Source organism: Mastomys coucha, unplaced genomic scaffold, assembly GCF_008632895.1.
Source record: "Mastomys coucha isolate ucsf_1 unplaced genomic scaffold, UCSF_Mcou_1 pScaffold15, whole genome shotgun sequence".
In the NCBI taxonomy this organism is placed as follows: Eukaryota; Metazoa; Chordata; class Mammalia; order Rodentia; family Muridae; genus Mastomys; species Mastomys coucha.
In genome coordinates this window covers 89,624,818-89,646,959 of record NW_022196897.1, presented here as the reverse complement: position 1 = coordinate 89,646,959, position 22,142 = coordinate 89,624,818, and the positions used below count along the sequence as shown (strand labels likewise).

Here is a 22,142-nt window from a genome sequence, read left to right as displayed (position 1 = left end):
CACCCTATCCCCCACATTGCACAGCCCCACCCCAAGGATCCTAAGGAGGAGAGTGAGAGGAAGGTACATTGCTAAGGCATGCATTCTTGCCCTGCCTAGCACACAACTATAAATTCACACAATATATTTACTTTTCTGACTATAGTTGTGTAACAGCACTGAAAGTGGCAAAATCATAGCTTAGCTCACCTCAGTGACATTAATCTCCCACCTGGGAGTAATCTGGCACCAAACAACCATTATCTATTAGGGAGAATTGAAGATGTAGGGAGGAAGGCCACGTGGGGCAGCAACCAGCATCGATGAGCCAGGAGCACAGTGGGATATGCCCAGGACAACATGCCCTCCTCCGGGCAACTTTGAGTAAATCATTTAACTGCTCTGGCCTCAGATTCCTCTCCTTTACAATGGAGCTTGAATTAAAGACCCTTAGGCTTCGAACTTCAATTCCAAATGTTCTCTGCGTTATACAGAACTGTTACTCTAGAAGTCGAATTCATTATCTAGAGGATATCTCCAAGCAAAATCTTAACAGTCGGGTTTGCTGGCTTCTAGATAGCCCACTTCCCAGACAATGATCAAAGCCCTTTCTCTAAAACTGCCTCAGTGGCATGACATGTCCTCGTGTAAAGGGACAATTTTATGTTCTATCCCATGATCTGCTTTTGCATGTGTTAAAATAAAAAATAATACTTGAAATTGCTTACTATAGTTGCTTGCTAATAAACCTAGTCTTAAGGTACATGGAGAGCCTAATTTTGATCTTGAACTACATACAGACAAGTTCTAACTTGGTGACAAGAGTAGAAGAGATGCCTAACTTCTTTTTCCTGCTGTGTGTATTATTCACTAATGTATATGTACTAAGTTAATACTAACAAAAAGTAAAAGTGCTTTTACAACACCATCTTTGTTAGGATTTCTATTGCTATGATAAAACACCATGACCCAAAGCAAGCTGGAGGAGGAGAAGCTTACACTTCCATATTTGAAGTCCATCATTGAAGGAAGTCAGGAACCTGAAGTCAGGAGCTGAGGCAGAGGCCATGGACAGGTGCTGCTTACTGACTTGATCATCATGGCTTACTCAGCCTGCTTTCTTGTAGAACTCATGACCACCAGCCCAGGGGCCCCAGCATTAATCACTAGTTAAGAAAATGCCATATAGGCTTGTCTATAGCCTGATCTTATAGAAGTGTTTTCTTGAGATTCCCTCCTCTTGGATGACTTTAGCTTGAGTCATGTTGACATAGAGCTATCCAGCACAAATATGAATATATCACAGCTCTGACTTCTGTGATCTTTGAGAGCAAGACTTGCCTGTGTGAATGAATTCCCCACTGATACCTTCCTACAGTGTTTATTTTATGCAGCCAAGTGCCTCATACACACAGTAATTCAAATTCAAGAGCACCTGTTTGGCTAACAGCAAAATAGCAGTGATGAGCGTGTTGTTGCTGGAGACTACCTTTATCATGTTTGTACCCTGTCTACACATAGCCATGCACTGATTCCTTGTTCAACCCTCTGACAAGCAGTGTGTCATCCTTTTACATATGACGAAGTGGAAATAAAGCAGCTTTCCAGGCTAGGACATCTCTAATGCCCTAGTTTTTAGCTTCTCCGTGCACCTTAGTTAGATCTGTCTCTTGCCGTAACAGTTACTGTATCACCTGAGCCATCCCTTGTCTCCTGCTTTTCGTATTCTAAGATTTGTGCATGGCCAGTGTGACAGTGTGCCTTAGAATTGGTAAAGAATAAGCACTCACAGGCATTCCACAGAACATAACACACAATTTACTAAACATACTTTTATCAATAGGCAACCTAAGCTGACAGTCCATGTAGACTTCTCTGGGAGCTAATGGAGTTCAGTTATTTACCCTGCTCAGCTCTGTAGCTACTCCCTGAATAACAGGGGCAGGTGAAAGAGAATGTTCTAGATCAATAGATCTCAAACTTGAGCAGACATCTGAATCTCCTGGCATGCTCATGAAAACAGGACACCAGGCCCCATTCAGAGCTGTTCATTCATGTCACATTATACTTGTAGATCATCTGTATGTAGAAGGAAGATTGTGTTGCTCCCTGTAATAAACGGAATCAGGGAACCAGCAATTCCCTAACCAATGGCTGGACCCAGGCCCATTTATAGCAATTTACTGGTCTTGAAGTATAGGCTACACAGTGTTCCAGATTCTTATACCCAAAGGCATCAAAGATTTTGAGAATGCGGTTAATTTAATCGGTGAAAGCTATTTCTCATTATTATGCTAATTAGCCTGTCTGCCGCCCTGGTGTAGCTGTGGAGACCTGAAGACTACACCGGCTCCTGTAAAACCTAGCAGACAGTTCCTGTCGTGGGAATTCCTAGATAGAGCACATTGGATATGACTTAAGTTAGCACAGGCTCCTTGACTCATCAGTCCCAGCGAATAGTTTAGGATACGGGGGAAAACACTTCCTTAACAACTCACTCTGTTTGATCCCTCAGACTGAGCCCGAGATCATAGAAGAGACCAATGTGGACAGAGTCCATGAGCCCCGGGGCTACAGCAGGGCACGGCAGGTGAAGGGCCATTCAGAGACCTCCACACTGAGCTCGCAGCCTTCCATCGATGAAGTCCGGCAACAGATGCACATGCTTCTGGAGGAAGCCTTCAGCCTAGCATCTGCTGGCCATGCAGGCCAGAGCCGGCACCAGGAGGCCTATGGCTCCACTCAGCACCTGCCATACTCAGAGGTAGTGACCAGTGCTCCAGGGACCATGACAAGACCCAGGGCTGGAGTGCAATGGGTGCCCACCTACCGACCAGAAATGTACCAGTACAGTCTGCCCCGGCCGGTAAGTCGCAACTCCTCCTCACCTACCTACCATCTTTGGGTTTGCTCTCCCCCACTGGATTCCAGCAGGGGGCCCAGAGCAAGGATTTGGGAATTTGGAGACAAGCTGTGCTGGCGTCTTTTCTCACACTTCACTCATGATCCACAGCCAAACCTCGTTCTTGAGGGACAGGTTCATCACATTTCCTTTTCTGCTATCACCCCTGAAAGGGTTAATCCATTCTCCACTTACCGGTGGTTTTCTCCATTCTCAAACATGAACCCCAACTTAAATGTCAAAAGATATCAAAGAGCCCTGTGTGAAGGACCTGTGTGTCCTGGTGGCCAAGAACATAGGGTGTGAGCCAGGTGGCTTGACCAGGAATCCCACCTCCACCACTTTCTGGCTTCGGAACTTCAGGAAGTTGCTTTAAGTTTCTGTTAGTAAGAAATAAAGAAATATGAACAATAAGCTACTTCCTGGTAAGAAGGAAGTCCCTCCTATGTGCACAAGGGTTAATATTTGTGTGCATTGTGCTGAATTGCGCATTGCTTGTCTGTTACGCAGTCTGTGTAATGAACCTCTGAGACAAGTACAGTGTTATTCCTTTTTACAGAAGAGGGTGCCCAGTCCCCTGGAAGCTTAAGTTATAGACACTTGGGAGGTGCAGTGTTGGCACTGGGAATGGAACCCTCATCTTTCAAGCGAGCATGCTCCTAACCACTGAGCCATCTCTCCAGCCCCCAGATCTCAGCATATTAACCATTTTAAAGTACACAGTTTGCTGATGTCATACACTTTCACATCCTTGTGCAACCATGTCTTCATCTTGCCAACATTATCCTCTATACTCAGTAAAAGACGGCTCCCTTGTCTCCCCTCGCAGTCCTGGAAGCCAACACTCTACCTCTGTCTATAAAGTAATCTTTGTCTTTATATGATTGATATATTTCACTTAGTATAAGCTTCAAGTTTTGTCCATGTAACGTGTATCGGAAGGCCCTTCTAAATTTTAAGGATGAATAACGCTCCTGTACATACCACACTGTATCATTTTGTCTGGCAATGTGTAAGGACTTGAGTTGTCTTCACCTTTGGGCCACCGTAAGTTGTGGCAATACTCTCACACATATCTCTTCCAGTTCTTACTTTCATTATTTTGGTATCTACCCATGAGGGGGAGTACTGGGTCAAACAGAATTCTGTTTTCTACTGACATATTGCTTTCTGCAGTAGTGTACCATTTTTCATTCTTTCCAAAAATGATTTTTTTATTTCTTCACATCTCACCGATATTTGTTACTTTCTGGACTCTTGGCAATAGGTATCCTAATGAGTTTGAGGTAGGTTTCACTATGTTTTTCTTTTCTTTTTCTTTTTTTTCATTCCTATAATGATACTATGTTAAGCACCTTTCCATGGTTTTGTTTCCACTCATATGTCTTCTTAACATAATTTAAAACATATACTTTTAATCAATGCTCAGGTTACAGGAATATAAATTTCTCATTGCCATCAGAGAACTTTGATGGGTTCATTCAAGAAGCCCCGCATTCCTGGAAAATGTCAACAACTCTAAGACCACCCAAGTCACATTCCCAAAGGTCCGGATCTAAAAGGATGGGGAAAATCTCACATGGACTTACATATCTGCCATTATAAATGCTTTTCCATGTCATCATTCATATGACAACTTCCAAGGTCACAATGTTCTGATAATGCACATGAAGTTAGTACCTGACTGCCCCATTGGGGAAGAGAATTTCCTTCCATAGATCTACACAACACCCCAATCTTAACAATTTATATACCCCCTCCTAGGAAGCTGACCTCTGGAAAAGTTCACTCATATCCTTTCTGCCACCAACTTCAACTCATTGACTCATTTCCAGTCTCTTTATGACGACCTCTCAACTTGACCGCCTAGCCCAGAGTGGAATGGTTCCCACCAACCAAATGATTCTAAGAAGCAGTTCTGAGACTCAGAGTCTACATATAGTGGTGGTGATAAGATTAGTTCCTGAAAAATCATTAGCACAGGTCTTGCACCTAGCAAACACCCTAGGCTTGTTGGTTAATAATCAGTAGACTGCTTGGCATGGTGCCAGCACAGTAAATCACTTGACAGTGTTCATTATTATCCAAATAGTCCTTCTGCTTTGTTGGGCCTGTGGTCTATGTCTCTTCAGCTTTCTGAACCCACATCTCCTTCTGCTCTGTTAAGCCAATTTAAGGCACACCCTCGATGCCCCAGCTCAGAGTCCCAAGCAAACTTTGCTTTTGTTTGATGACAAGTCTCAGGGGCCACCAGGCTCCCCTGGCTGGACGCTGATTCGAAGAACCTACAGTAGCCCTGGGCTTCAGAGAGAAAGCTTTAGATGATCGAGACAAATCTTCCGATTGGTGACAAGTGAGATGTTGCCATAGCCCTTACACCTCAGCTCAGTAAAGCCATTTAAAAACATCCTGGGACATGCAAACACTTTGTCTTAGTTAGGAGTTGGCAGTTATGCTGAGCAGGGCAAACCCATTAGAAAATGGGTGTGCTTCATAGGAATAAAGACCTGAGGGCAAACCGTCAAGCCAGAGCACACTAAAAAGCATCTGTCCATTGTCAAGCTTTCCTCTCTGCCAAGCGCACAAGATTCTTGTCTCCAGGAAAGGAGAAAATAGCCAACAGTATGCAGTGGGGAGTGATGGTGCTTAACTCAAGACTGTGCAGAGCCCCTGTGCTATAATAATGTGAAAATCAATGAATAAAAAACACAGTGATTTAGCAAGATAACCGTGATTACCTTTTGTCTTGTAAAAAAAGAGAAAGTGCTCCCAGCTCTGCCGGGGGTGGGGGGTTGGTTAATTGGGAGCTGGTGTTCTTGAGGTGCCAGGGCCAGCCTCCTGGCATTGACATCATGGGAAAGGTTGCTGCTGGCACCGTGGGCTTTCTGCAGTGCAGTTTGGGAAGCTTTGATCATACTTTACCTCTTGAATCTATAAAGAAATTGGACTCGACACCTAACGACCAATCCAATTTTGCTAGCAGCCATAATGGGTCTATGCCAAGTGGAATGAAAATATCCTACAACTTTCCTGCTGTCCAGAGAGTAAGGATTCTTAAAAAGGCATCGGGTTGAAGCACTTCGCCCCCCAGACACTTTACAGAAGAATTAACAGTAATAATAATAATAATAACACTTGCCATCTATTGAGTCCCCATTGTTGAATACACACAGATCCAAGTGCTGTGTGTAGACATGATCTCTCCTAATACATCAACCCTCCTAAGATATTGCTATCATTATCCCCAAGTACTCAGTTAGGAAACAAGTTTGGAAAATGAAAGAAACCTGTCCAATTTCTAACAACCACCCCTCAATGTCCACAGGGGACAGGTTCAAGGCCCATCAGAAGGCAGCAAAAACTCCTCAATACTCAGTACCCAAGTCCCTCACTTGCAAATTTGCCTACACATATGCTCCTGTATCACCTCTAGGTTATTTAGAAAGATATAACCCAGACACAATAGCTGTCATCTCCCTTGTTTGGGGAATAATTATAAGAAATGTCTGTGCATGCTCAGTACAGGCTCAGATTTCTTTTTGAGGACATTCCATCTGCAGACATTTGAATCCCCAGTTGTGGAGTCTGTGGACCCAGGGGCCAAATGAACAGCTCTTAATAGTAGAAATGGGTTAAAACCTATTGCTGTCTAACACTGACGCCCCCTTGCTTTCTATCCTCTGATTAAATGTGAACTGTAGGGCTGTCCTTCCAGCTCTGATGAAAACGCAAATATCTACATGCTTGGTGTATGTTCTGCTCATAAGGAAGCTGACTCGATTTGGGGAGCTTTTTCTATTCCTGTCACTGGCCTAGTAAGGGAGGCAAACAAGTGGGTTTGACAAGCTTGTGTTCCTCCTTCTCCCTTAAAAACAGAAGAGTTCTCTCCCAAACCTTTAATAATAAACCATGCCAACATATCAGGCATGTTTATAGCCACCACAGCACCTGGATTTACGATATATCACATTGCTCATATTTCTCCAAATAAATTTTGAATCTGTCCTGAGCTTCCGTCTGGCCAAGTGGGTAAGGAATTGGTGGGGGTGGTCCCAACCAGTTACTGTTGATCATGCATTGTGACACTCTCAGGATCCTTGGAGGCAGGATCACTGTGCTATCCCGACACAAGGCTCTTTGGCCTTGCTATTCCCTGAGCCCTGTCCATGAAAACTAGCAGAGCTCTCGATGGTTGGCCAAAGCATGCTCCACTTAACTTAGGAACGTCACTAGTCACTGAATCTACAGGATGGCTACTGCATGGGAAGAGACGAGAAAAAGCCAGAGAATGCCTCTCCCTGCCCACTGCATTAGTTACCATCATGTCACTGGGACCAAATGCCTGAGGGAGCAGCCTGAAGAAGGCAAACTGAACCTAGCTCATGGCTTCAGAGTCTGGCCTGTGTTTTGAGAAAAGAAGAGACTAGAGACAAGATACCCCCAAGGGCCCACTGTCAGCAAACTACTTCCTTCAGCTAAGTCCTACCTCCTAAAGGTTCCATAACCTCTCCCCTTTATTTCATATTAATCTAGAAAGCTTGAGAACAGCTTTGAGGAGCTGGAGAGAGAACTCAGTGGTTAGGAGTGACTGATACTCTTCCAGAGGTCCTGGGTTCAATTCCCAACACTCACATCAGGTAGCTCACAACCACCTAGAATCCCAGCTCTACAGAGGAACCAGTGCCCACTTCTGGCTTCATTGGGCACCTACATACCTGGGGCATACAGTTAGTCACACAATACATACACACACATACATGTGAATTTTTAAAAAATTTAAAAAACAGCTTTGAAGTCAGGGTGTGATTCTGTTCTCTTCTATGCCTAATGGGACAGAAGGCAGGAGATGTTAACGTAGCTGAGGCCAAGAAGCTGTGAAGGATCAGTTAAGAACCAATCTCAGATTTAAAGCCATGTCCCCTGTACTGCCCACCCCCCCCCCAGCTCTGAATTACAGACAGTGTGCTTCATCAGCTGTGTGACTTTTGACATGTCAGTTGACCTATCTGGGCTTCAGAATTCTCACATATTGAAATAAGGGATGTGGCCTCAATGTCTCTTGCTCTCTTTGTGATAGGGAGCTTGGACAGTGCTCATCCATAGCTCTCGGGCAGTGCTCCATCCATTGCTCTCGGGCAGTGCTCCATCCATTGCTCTCGGGCAGTGCTCCATCCATAGCTCTCGGGCAGTGCTCCATCCATTGCTCTTGCTTGTCTGATAGATCAAAATAATGCCTACCAATAAAGGGGATTCCTTTAATGCTCAAAAGAAGTTCAGGACTTTTTATCAAATCTTTTAGTGATTAACTATTAGACAGCCAGCACGGGAAGCTTTTTCTTGGCTGGCAAACTATGTTGGGTACAGAATAAGCCTCCCAAGAACCAGAGATAAAAATAGACGTCTGCCTTCTTTACTGAATAGCATCAGAGACGAGAAGAGACAGAGGGGTTGCTAACCCCTTTATTTGGGGAAGGGAGCACTTCACTTGTAAAACTGTTAAGAATTGTGGAAGGTACGGCTGGAAAGACATCCAGGACAATGGTTTTCAATCCGTTCCAGGAGCTCCACCGAGGAGGAAAAAAGGGAAGGGTCAAGTCAGATAAGCTGCTTCTGTGTGCATCTTAAGGTCTGTCAAAATGGTGTCACAGATTTGTGAAGATGGCCTGGTGGATAGAGCACTTGCTATGTTCAGTGCCTAAGAAGATAAAGTAGGAGCAATGTAGGAAGTCACTCAACACCATTCTCCCTTCTGCCCTTTGTCAGGCCTGTTCATCCCCTAACTCTGTCTTTTCTTCTTATATTTTCAATTTCCTTCCTTCCTTCCTTCCTTTCTCTCTTCCTTCCTTTCTTTCTTCTTTTCGCAATTCATTTTTACTGAGTTCCTCTGTTCTGTTTCCAAGTTCCCTAATTCTCTGTGTATTCATTCTTAAAGCACACTTTAATTCCCTGACAACTGAGTGCTTTATCTCAAGAACCCTGTTTTACATCTGGAAGTTGTTGCTTTTTGAGTATGCTCTATCATTCCTAGTGGCAACCCAGTTTTTTCAGTTTTTTTTTTTTTTTTTTTTTTTTTTTTTTTTTGGTAGTGAGCCTAGCCTTTAAGGGCTGAGCCATCTCTCCAGCCCCAGTTACTACTTTTTTAAAAATGTATCTTTATTTTAAATTATGTGATATGGGTTATGTGAGAATGTGAATTTGTTAAACATGTGAATGCAATTCCCATAGGGCCAGGAAAGAGTGTTAGAGCTGAAATTACAGGCAGTTGTGAGCTGCCTGATATGGGTGCTGGGAATTGAACTTGGAGCCTATGGCTAGGGTGTGCTCTTAACCGCTGAGCCACCAGCCCAGGTCAGTTAACGCTTTAAGAGCCTTTGTTACAATGTTATTTTTTGTTTTGTGTCTGGACAGCTGAAACGGGAAGGCATTTAAAGGTCTGTGTCTGCTTTGGGTATGGACTTTCGTTCTACCCTTCTGGTACATTTCATAAGCTCCTGATCTTAGTACAAGCTCCTATTTAATTTTTAATTGTGCTAATCCTGTGAGCCTACTTTGGGGAAACCCTACTCCAAAGAGAATTTCCATGTGTTCCCATCTAGGCCTTGGAACCTCACCAGTTCGCTCCCAAGGAGTGAGGCCAAGGCTCTCCAGGCATTTGGATATCTCATGCACTGCTGCCTCCGCTTGCCCCGTGCAGAGGCCTGATCTCCTGATCAGACTTCAGCGGCCCAGTTTGTCTTCTTGGCAGCCACATCTTTTGCAATTGCTTCCAGCTCACTATTTCCACATCTGGTGTCAGCTCACAGTTTAGTTTTAGTTTGCTGGGATGCAGAGGGGTTGGGGGGTGGGGGGGAGGATGCCAGGTTGTCCTCAGAGATTTCCCTGACAGCTCAGGATTTTCACGGTGCATTTAAAAAGTGTGTTTTCTCTAAGGCCTCACTGCTATTATGTGGGTTAGCCCTGACGGGTAGGTCATTTGCTTGTGGTGCTAGAGGCAGGAGGGAGACCTCTTTCAGCTCAAAGAATCCTGTTTATGGAGCCCCCTTGCTACAGCATTTTATCCCGGAAGCTTTGGAGTTTACAGGCCTGGCGTTGTGTTCTGGGAGAGTCTGGATGGCAAGCACGCTGCCCTAAAAAGACAATTTGAGCTTTGTCTACCCGAAGAGCATCTCTAGATTTTCCTCTCACTACAACAGGCCTTGGCCTGACCCTGTCCAATCCTGTCTGCCTTTTAGCATCTCACACATTGATGAAAGGCTTTGCTTTGGTGATAGCGCCCCTCCCTTATCTGGGAAAGGTGCTTTTGTACATTGCAAAGCTTGTGCACACACATGCCCTTGCCAATCTTCTCAGTAGCCCTCTCAGCACAGCATCTATGGCTCCACTTCAAAATAGGATATTGAAGTCCACAGAAGTCACCGGTCTTACCAAGGAGTTTAAAGTCCGATCATCAGATCCTCCTGCCCCCAAATCCATTCCTTTCCCACATTAAGCCTGCGCTCCATAAGAAAGGAAGCCACCTCCAATGAGTCATTCATTCCTCTTCCACTTTATCATTTATTGATCTTCTCGTATGTATCGGGCACTGTTCCAGGCATGGAATTACTGACAACAGAACCTTGCCCTTTAAACCTCAGATTGCAGTCTAGCTGGTGGCAGATAATAAATAAGCAAGCAGCCATATAATTTAGCCAGAGAGCAGTTACTTTTTTAGACAAATGAAAGAGGTTTCTAGGGGATTATGAGACAGGATGGACGGTGTGAAGGAAGGGGCTACGGGCAGAACCAGGAGAAACTCCTGCAGTATGGAGTGCCAATACTGTGTTTTGTGTTGTGTTCTAAGGAGGGTATGTTCTAAGGCCACTGAGGGGCTCTGGGGCTGCAGGGGTCTGTGCAAATCAGCCTTGATTGATGAGACTGCATGAGATGAGACCGGGGACTGCCCGAAGGAAGAGCTAGGGGACTCCTGTGAGGAAGAAAGGAGAGCCTGGCCCTCAGAGGCGTACTTCCTCTGAGTGAGTTGGATTTCGTCAACTTTCTCTAATATGCGTGTCTCTTCACAGGCTTACAGGTTCTCCCAGCTTCCCGAAATGGTCATGGGCTCTCCCCCACCACCTGTTCCTCCCCGAACAGGCCCTGTGGCCGTGGCTTCCCTCAGACGGTAACATATTCCTTTCTTGGCTTTGTTTGGGATATTTGTAAAATATTTGACACCCCCCACACACACACACAGGGCTGTTGAGTCCTGTGCACGCTGTGCCAGTAAACTCAAGTGAGTTTATTGGTTCCTGCCCCTCTTCAAGGTGGTCCTGTGTGGCTGGAACATAGAGGAAATATGAAGAAAGTAGCACAGCACATTGAGCAATTTGCATGCCTTTCTAAATAGAAAGTCCCTGAGAGCCCACAGTCTGAATGTTGATTGCCCTGTGCCTTGATTGCTCAGACCCTGACCTTGAAGATATGAAAATAATAGGTGTGGCTTCTTCCTGCCGCTTTTGTATACCCACAATTCCCTTTGTTATGCAAAGGGTAGTATCCCGGGAGCAAGGGTCTGGGCCCACTCCCAGTCTTGACTTTACAGAGAGAAAGGTTGTACTCATGCATTGGGCATTTGCTAACTCTTCCCTGTTTTTTTTTTTCTTTCTTTCTTTTTTTTTAAAGTTTTTTTTTAAAGGCTAAGTGCACTGCAGCTGTCTTTAGACACACCAGAAGAGGGCATCAGATCTCATTATGGATAGTTGTAAGCCACCATGTGGTTGCTGGGACTTGAACTCAGGACCTTCAGAAGAGCAGTCAGTGCTCTTAACCACTGAGCCATCTCTCTAGCCCTCTTCTCTGTTTTTTACTGATGCTGATGCAGCCAGTACACAGCTTTAATTAAGTGAGACAAGAAATAGAACACCTGGGAGCTCTAGGGAAGGAAGGACTAATTCTGATGCCCAGGGAGAGGATGACCCTATCCCTGGGGAGTGCATAGGTCATCCGTCCTGGCCCTGACCTACAACCTATCCCAACATACTAGTCAGCCCATCTATAGGCCACAGGCTTACACTTTGTGAAGTTTTGTTTTGTTTTGTTTTGTTTTTTAATAAGTGAGCTTCTGCCAGGCTGTGGTGGCACATGCCTTTAATCCCAGCACTTGGGAGGCAGAAGCTGGTGGATTTCTGAGTTTGAAGCCAGCCTGGTCTACAGAGTGAGTTTCAGGACAGCCAGGGCTACACAGAGAAACCCTGTCTAGGTGAAAAAAAAGTGAGCTTCCCTAGAAAAGATTTTGTTTTCAGCTCTGATGCTCTGATGGTTCAGTGTCAAGCTTGTCATCGCCCCTTGAGGCCAATGGCAACCTGGTAGGTGGTAAGAAGCTGCCAAAGCTCTGCCGTGTGAGTCCATGCAGGTTGCCTTGCCTCTCGACACCCCCTTACCTGCAAACTCTGGGATTTCCCAGGAAGGGCTCTCAGCAGAGAGTACCAGTATCCAGGAGCTTCCCTGAGGAGGGAGGGTCTGTGAGCAAACAAGCAGGGAAGGAGGGATGAGAAATAAAGGCACCCGCACTGGCTCTCCCACCCAACAGGTTGTCAGATCTCTCTAGCCTCCCTAAGGAAGCATGGGTTGGGGTAGGGGTGGAGGGGGGCTGAGCTATTCCTGTTAGTTCCAGATCAGAGGTCCTTTGTGGCAGGCTTGCTGATAGCCACCACCTATCTATCCATTTCTTCAGCCTGTCCCCCACCCCCACCTCCTGCACCATCCGCCATCCTCACCAACAGGAGGATGTCACTTCCCTTCCCAGAACATTAGACCAGGAATACACTTTAGGGCCAAAGCTGTCCATCTCATTGGTTCCTGCTGATGTCATCACCTCCTAGGTCTACCATCCCCAGCTAATACCCAGAACTAATTGCCTTTCTGCTTTTACATGGAAATTAAATATTCTACTACCCAGAACCATCCTTAGAGAACTAACCTCAAACAGGAGAAGAAAAAAAGAAAAACACCCAGCCCTACTGCGGGTCTGGGTGCCTCCAGCCATGCTGACACCACCAGCAGTCCTTTTGCTAATTGGGGCAAATAGGACCCAGGAGCTCATAAGGATGGGGCTGGAAGGTTTCAGGCTACTTCTAAATGCAGTGCTCACACAACCCCTCCACCCTGCCAGGTCCACCTCAGACATTGGCAGCAAGACCCGGATGGCGGAGTCCACGGGACCTGAGCCCACCCAGTTGCATGACAGTGCCTCATTTGCCCAGGTGTCCAGAGGTCCCGTGTCCATGACGCAGTTGGATCAATCGGCTTTAAATTACTCAGGTGAGCCAGAAGAGAAAACCTCCTTTCCCTATACTGAATCCTCCCGTCTCACAAACTGCCACTGTCAGGAACCAGAGCCACTGCACGCTGGGGGTCCTCTGACCTTAGAGAGAGAGAAAGAGAGAGAGAGAGAGAGAGAGAGCTGAAACTAGGCAAAATACCTAGTTATGCTAAAATCAGAGTAGTGTTACTATGTCATCATATTTCAGGTTTCTGTTTATTTTACTTTCACAGCATGACACACATAGCCATCCTTCCCCAAGGTGACCATTATCCTCCAACTCTAAGTTTTAGATCTATGCTATGCCATGTACCTGTGCAAAGGTGCATGCTGGTGCTGTATGCATTTTAAATTTTCACAAATCATATGCTACACACTTCTTTCTGCACCTTTTTTTGGACTCAACAGGTTTGCAGGGCTTCTCCAGAAGGCTATATAAACACAAGTTAGCTACTCATTTCCACCTCCATGTTGGTGTCCTGTGACATGATCTGCCACAGTCCATCCTTTTGATGGACAGAAGGGTCATTTCCAGGTGTTTTGGTGTTTTGCTTTTGTTTTGTCACTGACAGACAAGGCCAGAGTGGAACTGGAGGTTTGCACAGTCCTAGTTTGTACGTGACCTGGTTGAATCTTTATTGTATTCATGCCGTACCCTCATGGCTAACCCTGCCAGTACCAGTTGCCAACACTTATTAAACTGTGCTTTCCAGGAATTCCTCTGGTGAAATCCGTTCCTTTTGGTTGCTTTTGTTGAATCTTTAAAACCATATACCCTCCCAGGAAGAAAGTACCTGAACCCAAGGTGTGCCTTCCTCTGGACAAGGTCAAGGCTGCTTGGATAAGATGAGCGGGCGGGTGCTCGATAGAGGGAGTCAGACCTTCAAAGCCTAGAAAGCCGGTCTCAGCCTCAACAGATGATGCCCGCCATATTGACTAGGCAGGTGATGGGAGCTGAATGAGGCCCCCCTACCTCCTCCACAATGACCTGTTCCCTTGCATCCCCTAGCCTGGACCAGTGTCAGAATCCTGCCTAGGTTTCCAGCTTCCTGAGCTAGGGCCCATGCAGGCTCAGTAGACTCTCGACTTCCTCTTAGGGGATGGGAGGTACTGCTAGCACATGAAGCATCTCATGAAGTGAGGGGAAAGAGAATGCAGACCTCACCCTCTGCAAAGAGAACACAACCTGGACCTTAGCCCCCCCCCAACCCGGCCTCTATGTCAAATACCCTGAGCAGAGAGCCACCTGCTCCCCTTGGCAGTCACAGTAACCTTGGAAGAGCTCCAGTAAGGAAAGCCAGGTACTCTCCATCTCAGCCATCCTCCTCGCTGATGCATTATCTAGAATCTCAGCCCCTGTGGCCAGGGCTCTGTTCTATATTAGATGGAGTCCCTGTGGTCTGAGTCGCCTCTGCCTTCTATGGAGCTGCTTCGAAATTATAGCCCAGAGCATGCATCTCACGTCAGGCCTGATTCTCTGAGACTTTGGTCCCACCAGGCATCCAGGTAGTCTGTGAAATGGGGTTTATTTGGCTCTGGTTTGGGTCAGCTTCTCCTGATCTCCCACACACTTCCTCCGTGCAGGTAACACGGTGCCAGCGGTGTTTGCCATCCCAGCTGCCAACAGACCTGGCTTCACCGGCTACTTCATTCCAACACCACCCACCTCCTACAGGAGCCAGGCCTGGATGTCCTATGCAGGAGAGAATGAGCTCTCGAGCCAGTGGGCTGATTCGGTGAGACCCTCGCTGATGCTGTCATAAAACTCCCCCTGTTAGGCACACCTCTGGGAGAACATGAGATGAAAGACAAAGACTGGTGTCTGGTTCTCTCAGGATCCCTCTCACCATGCTGGTGGGTGAAGTGAAGAGTTTTAAAGGAGGTGGTGTGTTAAGGCATGTGACCTCTGATGGAGGAATCTGAAACTTTTCTTCTAGCATACATTCAACCTCTTCCTAGCAGGGTGACTTTAACCGAGTAAGTTTTATAGTAATAGCTACAATCCATTTAGTATTTGTGTGTGTGCGCCAGACCCCATGTCAGATGTTTCATCAAACTTTCTTATTTAACCTTTACAACAATTTGATCAAGTGAGTTTTATCATTCCCATGACTACTCCCATTTTGCAGATAAGGAAACTGAAGCTTAGACACGTGATATAATGTCTAAGGCCACACATCTAGAAAAGAGTGAGGACCAGAGTTATAATTCATATTTTTCAAACACTTTGAAGTGTTTATTAACTTGTTTCTTTCAGTTGTCACAGTCTATAAAAGTTTAGATCAAATGTCAGCAAATGAAGCCTCAGGAACCCTGAAACCACTGTATGGTAGATCCTAAGACTTCCCTCTTGACTTCTACCCAGTGCTTTGTTTGTCCTGGCCATTTGATATCTCTCTTCAATCTGTGCAGAAATGTGACACCGGAATTCTCTTCAATCCACATAGGAATGTGATAGCTGCCTTTGGAGTTACCAGGCATGGCAATGCAAAAAATAAAAAAATAAAAATAAAAAAGTAGAGCCACCTATGGTTAGTGGATTGTCTGGTCCCTAAGTAAGCTCACCTGGTATAGAGTGGGAAGACTACTCCCCCAGCTGAGCCTGACATTCCCTGCATGCTTTGGTCACTTTCAGCATTGGTCTCTGCCTTTGTTTGTTTGTTTGTTTGTTTGTTTTGTTTTGGGTTTTTTTGTTTTTCAAGACAGGGTTTCTCTGTATACCCCTGGCTGTCCTGAAACTCACTCTGTAGACCAGGCTGGCCTCGAACTCAGAAATCTGCCTGCCTCTGCCTCCCAAGTGCGGTCTCTGCCTTTGGAATAAATTCCTAGCATTGGGACACTAGACTCTGGCACTGTCTTTGTCCAAAGCCCTGGAGTCACCATGCCCTGCAGCAGGTAGTTACACTGAGTTTCAACAACAATACCAGTGGTGATCCTGTGTGTATAAACCTTCTATTGACCAAAGCTTTGGTTTCTAAAAGATAAAAATACATGCCACATTGCATATGCAGTACTTCTGAAATGAATGTGCTCTATTCTTTCTCCTACTTCTAAAAGATTTCAGAACCTTCCCAAACATCACCACTAGCTAAAGGTCAAGTTCAAATACATGAGCTTGTGAGGTGTAGTTTACAGTCACAATCACAACAAAGACTTATCAGGAGCTTGTGCATGATCAATTGGTGATGTCTGTCAAGGAGTAGTACTTGCTGTCCTGGATTTATGCCAGCACAGGACAAAGAGCCTATTTCCTCATCTCCTCCATTCCTGAGACCACCCCCCATTGGGCTGACCCTTGCTGATTCTAGCCACTAGCATGAAGGCTTGATGTCACAGAGGGAGTTGTGTGTTGACTCTCTCTACTCTGGTTCATACAATCCGCTAAGTGTGAAATGTAGCAGCTTCCTCTTCACACATTGGGCACCTGCTGGCCATCCTTCCGTGATTTCCTAACTGTACCCAGAACTCCAGGCTCTGGGAGAATTACACTAGGCAGAATTGTTAGCATGAGGCAAGCAGAGAGAAAGTGGGGGTGGAAGGAGCCTGCCTTCACAACACTGATGGCCGAGACAGGTGGTGATGGCCCCAGGAGGAATGTCCACCACACCAGATAAACTGCATGGAAACACTTGGCTGGTGTCAGGCTGAGAAAAGTCCCAGAAAGAATGGAAACTTGAGCCGTGACCTTAAAGGCTTCCTACATTCTGACCTTGCTTCTCAGTCAGCTCCTGTCACTCGTATATTCTCAGCTCTTGTGGCTGGATAAGTGGGACAGTCCAAATTTGGGCTTCCCCCCCACAGTCCAGGAGAAGCCTTCCAGTCCTCACGTGTACAGACAATAGCAACTTTTTGTCCCACTCCCCCCACCTTTTTATTTACAAAGTCCTGTGGTGAAATTTAAACCCCAAACTCAAACTTAAGGCATCCAGTTACTTCCCACGAGTGGGTCCTCCTGGACCGCAGAGGCAGCCTCAAAGCCTGTTTCTGCCAGATCCACCCAGACCTTGCTGAAGTTGGCTCCTCCTCTGCTGACACCCATAAAGAGTTCTCAGCCCGTGGTCTCAGAAACCTACCCTCTCGAGGGACCCTCCGAGCAGCCAGCCCCTGCTATGTGCTTCCTGATCCCAAATGTCTGAACGTTTGTGTCCCTCTACCTGACTCTTATTCCAAATTCCGCAATGCCACAGTGATGTCTTTAGTAGGTAGGTCTTGGGGAGGTGATTGGTTCGTGAGGGTGAGGCACTTGCGAATAGGATTAGTGTTCTAATAGAAGAAAGCTTCCACATAGCTGCCCTGCTGCTTCAGTCATGTGGGTGACAGGAAAAGGCAGGAGTTAAGAAGGGAGCCTCTAGGCAGACACTGGAGTCTCCAGCCCTCATGAATATAAGAAATAACTGTCTGTCCTTCATAAGCTCCCTAGCCAGTGTTATGTTGTTATAGTAGCCTGAAGAGATTTAGACAGCTATCCTGCTCCTTCTTCCCTGATGGCCCCAGATGAACATGTTTGTTAATCGGGAAGGAGACCGGGTATGGTGGTGCGTGTCTGTTATCCCAGAAGTCGGGAGACAGAGCTGGAGGTACCACCGAGGCACATAATATCCATGAGACCTGAGTGGGCATCAAGCCCACTACAGAGACTCACTCAGCCTTTATTTCTCACAAGTGTGTCCAAGACAATGGGTAGATGCAGTAAAGAAGCTCCATGGACTAGGATTCAATTGCTTTTAGATCAGACACTTTGGGGACACAATTCCCACCCAGCCCACCCCTCTGTTCCTCTTTGCTCTTGTTCTCCCACCTGTCTGGCCTTCCTTTCCAACCTCTTGAGCCTGGAAATGTTTTCCCCGCACATTTTCTGTGCCTGCCCCACAGTACTGTGTAGCACTGCATGCCCCACTACATCCTCTGTACTCAGTTCTCCACCCTTCCAGTCAGCATCTGGGGATATAAAGGCCTTTGTGGACCAAACAGCATCCACATATGGTACTGTTTCTGAGGGCAAGACACTTCTGGATTCGAAGTCTTTTGTTCGCCTTACTCTTAGAGACTTCTTTTTTTTTTTTTTTTTTTTAAAGATTTATTTATTTATTATATGTGAGTACACTGTCTTCAGACACACCAGAAGAGGGCGTCAGATCTCATTACGGGTGGTTGTGAGCCACCATGTGGTTGCTGGGATTTGAACTCATGACCTTCCGAAGAGCAGTCGGTGCTCTTCCCCGCTGAGCCATCTCACCAGCCCACTCTTAGAGACTTCTATATAGTTAAGTAAAGAATGATGTGTCTCTGCTTTCAGTGAAAGGAGCTCTCTTTTTTTTTTTTTCCCAAGAATGTGATAGTATACCCATATCGAAAACACTAGTGCACGAATTAATTCTCTGTGCTTGGGGCCAGGTACACCTGTGCAGAGCATGTCTTGGTGGCTCAGTGGCTGTTTCCTTAGATGGCTGTGTCCTTTGCTTCATTGTTCTCACCTATGAAAGAAGGATAATGACACCTACCAGTAGACTGCTGCTTGAAGAATTAAATGAGATACTGTGTGAAACCATTAGGGCTCAACGGATATTAGCCATTGTTGTTAGTAAAAAAAAAAAAAAATGCAACAGTTCTGTTTACTCAGTTATGCTTACACTAAAAAGAAAGCCAGGGTCGTTCAACTGTGAGCTCCAGTATATTATTAATGTTTTCAGCAAGGTTGAAGACATCTGTTTATTTATCCAGACAGCATACTTCGTGGATCCAATGCTACTAGCTGTTTGCTAAAGAAACTGACTCCAGGTTTGGATGGTTATAGCTGCACAATAACCCATGATTACAGTTCTCTGTTGAACCTCTTTCTTTGACCTCTGTCACCTCCTGCTTCTGGTATTGAGTGTATCTTATGCCTTGAGCTTCCTCCTAACCCGAGTGCTTTCTCTCTCCCAACCTCTTGTGCAGGTCCCTCTTCCTGGATACATCGAGGCCTACCCCCGGTCACGTTATCAACAGAGCTCTCCTTCCAGGCTCCCTCGCCAGTATAGCCAGCCAACCAACCTTCACCCCAGCCTAGAGCAGGCCCCTGTCCCCTCTGCAGCTGCCTCACAGCAAAGCCTGACAGAAAATGAGCCTCCAGACACTCCGTTGACTAACATCTCCACTGCAGCCCTTGTGAAGGCTATCCGAGAGGAAGTAGCCAAGTTGGCCAAGAAGCAGACAGACATGTTTGAGTTCCAGGTCTAAAGCCTCAACTCTGACGGGATCTGCACTTGAAGACTGTGAGGCAGCCAACAGGCTTTGAGTTCCTCTCCCCTAGTGTGTGGAGGCTCTGGATAAGAAATAACAATAGACATGGTCTTTCGCACCCTCGGATTCTAAAAGAGTCAACAGTGGGGCTGCTGGAAAACAGGAAACCTGTGAACGACTAGATTCTGACTTCTGCAGCCAATTGTGGGTCAACAAGTCCCTAATGGGGACCCTGTGCTTGATATTCTGTTGGGCTGAATGTTTAGACTGTGGGTGGAATGTCCCGAAGGAGCCCTAGTCGTGAGAGGCACTGGCTAGCCTGCAGGTTCCTGTCCAACGTCCCATTTTCATAAATCACCAGAAGGGAGAGAATGCCGCTCTGTCTTCAATGACCTCTGCATGTTCTCTTTCTGTGTTAAAGGCAACACAGGAGTGTGATTAACCACCAGAATGTACTCTCACATTGAGCCATGACCGTGATCACTTTAAAAAAGAAAAAAAAAATCACCTCTAGTCTGTAAGGGAGGTACTGACTCTCCAGCCAAGACACTTGATTCTCTTGGCTTTTAAAGGCTCATGTTCAAAGTCAAATGAATTGGATGGAAATCCATTCCAATGGCTGTGCCTATAAATAGTCCTGACTCCTTTTCTCCCCCACCTGTTAATTAAAGGCCAAGAGAGAGAGACAATGAGCCAGAATGGCAGACTTGTGTTGACGGGCTGTTTAAAGGGGGCTGTCATTTTGGAAATAAAGTCTCCTGCCAATCGGTATCCAAATGAAAGAGAATCGGTGCTAAGAGGCTTGGGAGCCTACACAAGAGAAGCAGTTGTTTGTGCAGGTTTCGCTTTGTCCATACTGAGGATGGCTTGAGAACCTGGCCATTGGAGGGAATAATAGATACATCAACTTTAACACGATCTGTCTCCTACACAGTGACGTTCAGCATGCATTGCTGAGTGATATGAAGCCGACCATGAACAGGAAAGGTGGATGATCCACAGTCCTCCAAGCTGCAGCCTCTGTTCCTAGAAACTTCTGAATGTAGGAAATCTTATCTGAAATTAAGGCATCTTTTTAAAAGTCTGTGGAGTTCCTCAGTTCCCCATAGTGGACGGACAGACAGAAGCGGGAGGACATTTGCTGAGACAGCAGGGATGCTGCCTTTGGGGATTGATGTCCCTGGTCTCTCAGCCTACAGAGTCCTGGGTGGAAGCACTGCCTTGGAGCTCTGGGGTACCAGCCACAGATGACCCCTCCTGTGCGGATAAAACTGATTTGGGGTACCGGAAGGAAAGGAAACCCTAAGTTTCCACCCTAGCTTTGGGAGCCATATATGGTATCAGTGGGCCAGTTTGGTGTGTATTGGGGAACACGGTCCTACCCCGCCTTCACCCATGACCCATCTCGCTTCCGCTGTACCCATGACCCTCCTAATCCATCTCTGCATTGTCTTCACGAGTTTCTTTGGTTTTTACTGAAGGAAGAGAGAGAGTAGGATTGGAACTGATTAGAACGGAAGATTAAAACTGTTGAAGCACAGAACTTCCCCAAGAGTTGTTTTTATTTCCCTATGGCAAACTGTCCTTTCTGGAATGTTCAGAGATGATAATGTCGTGGAATCCCCAGACAAGTCTCTTGTGGGGATGATGTTAGGTAGTGCCCTTTTAGTATGCTGGTTGATCTTTCATAGTGTTAGTCTTTTGTTACTTAATAAGAAATCAGCTATAAATAAAATGTATTTTTGTAATTTCCATGTGTATATATGGTATATTTCTACCAATGGCCAGTTATAGTCCAAATCCGAAATCAGCTTGCAGAACACTGTGGCCGGTGCAAGATTTTACTGACAGACTAACATGATGCCTAAACCCAGCCACACAGGCATTTGATGCACTTGAATGAACAAAGAGCCAAAGAAACTCAGCCTTTTCATGCAAATGGTGTAAGACTGATATCGCCAGCTATATCGCTCCACTTTATCAATAATACCAGCTTTCCATCAGTGCGGCGTATCAACACAGGACTTTGTGGACTTGGCAAATGCTTGGAATGTGAGAAAGAAGTTTCTAGACCATAGAATACGTATGCTTGAAAAAGACAGTGTCTAAGCTTTGGGCTCCAATAACTTCCAGAAAGTTCATGAGTCTAGAGTTGACAGTGGTGTGGCTCCAGATTACTAGGAAGTTGAAGCTGCCACTCGCTGGAGTCTTGGCAGAACCCCATGAAATGTTTAGTTCATGGGGTCAATTAAAATAGAGCATGGTAAATCAGATGCCCTTTTCAAATAGACACTAAGGGTTCAAGAAGTCTATGCAAAGAAAACCTTAAATTTATGAAAAAATGAATATGCTCATGGTTTTCTACCATGATTAAAGCCTCCTAGGACTAAGATGTTGTTCCTTTCTCTAAAGAGTCTCCTAATCACATAGAGGTGATAGGTCCCGGGATAGGAGACTCTGAGAAGTTCAGGTGGTTAAAATCACGCGATATAAAAATGAGATGAGGTTCCACGGGAGACCAGAGGAGGCAGCAGTGAGCTCAGATCATCATGACTTCCAGACAGTCACAGAAGCCATAGAGCAGCTCAGTAGTTAGCAAAGAGGAAGCCAAATTCCAGACAAGTGCAGGGTTGAGCCCAAGCCTGCTGACTCATGCCCCAGCCTGCTCTCCATTTCACCACACTGCCTGTACACTTGCTGAGGACACATTTCTTTAACTGTGCCCAGAAATTAAAAAAAAAA

General features: G+C 45.8%; 1 protein-coding gene across 7 annotated transcripts in view; it reads left to right on the top strand.

Annotated features, from left to right (window-relative positions):
• Window positions 1–22,142, top strand: part of Kiaa1549l (KIAA1549 like) — a 264,527-nt gene extending 242,385 nt beyond the window's left edge. For all 7 annotated transcript variants that reach the window (XM_031371205.1, XM_031371204.1, XM_031371203.1 and 4 more), the window contains 5 exons: window positions 2,495–2,845; window positions 10,942–11,039; window positions 13,029–13,177; window positions 14,763–14,914; window positions 19,116–22,142. In XM_031371205.1, coding sequence (XP_031227065.1) covers window positions 2,495–2,845; window positions 10,942–11,039; window positions 13,029–13,177; window positions 14,763–14,914; window positions 19,116–19,397 — 1,032 coding nt within the window. In that variant the 3' untranslated portion in view covers window positions 19,398–22,142. The remainder of the gene's footprint in view (window positions 1–2,494; window positions 2,846–10,941; window positions 11,040–13,028; window positions 13,178–14,762; window positions 14,915–19,115) is intronic.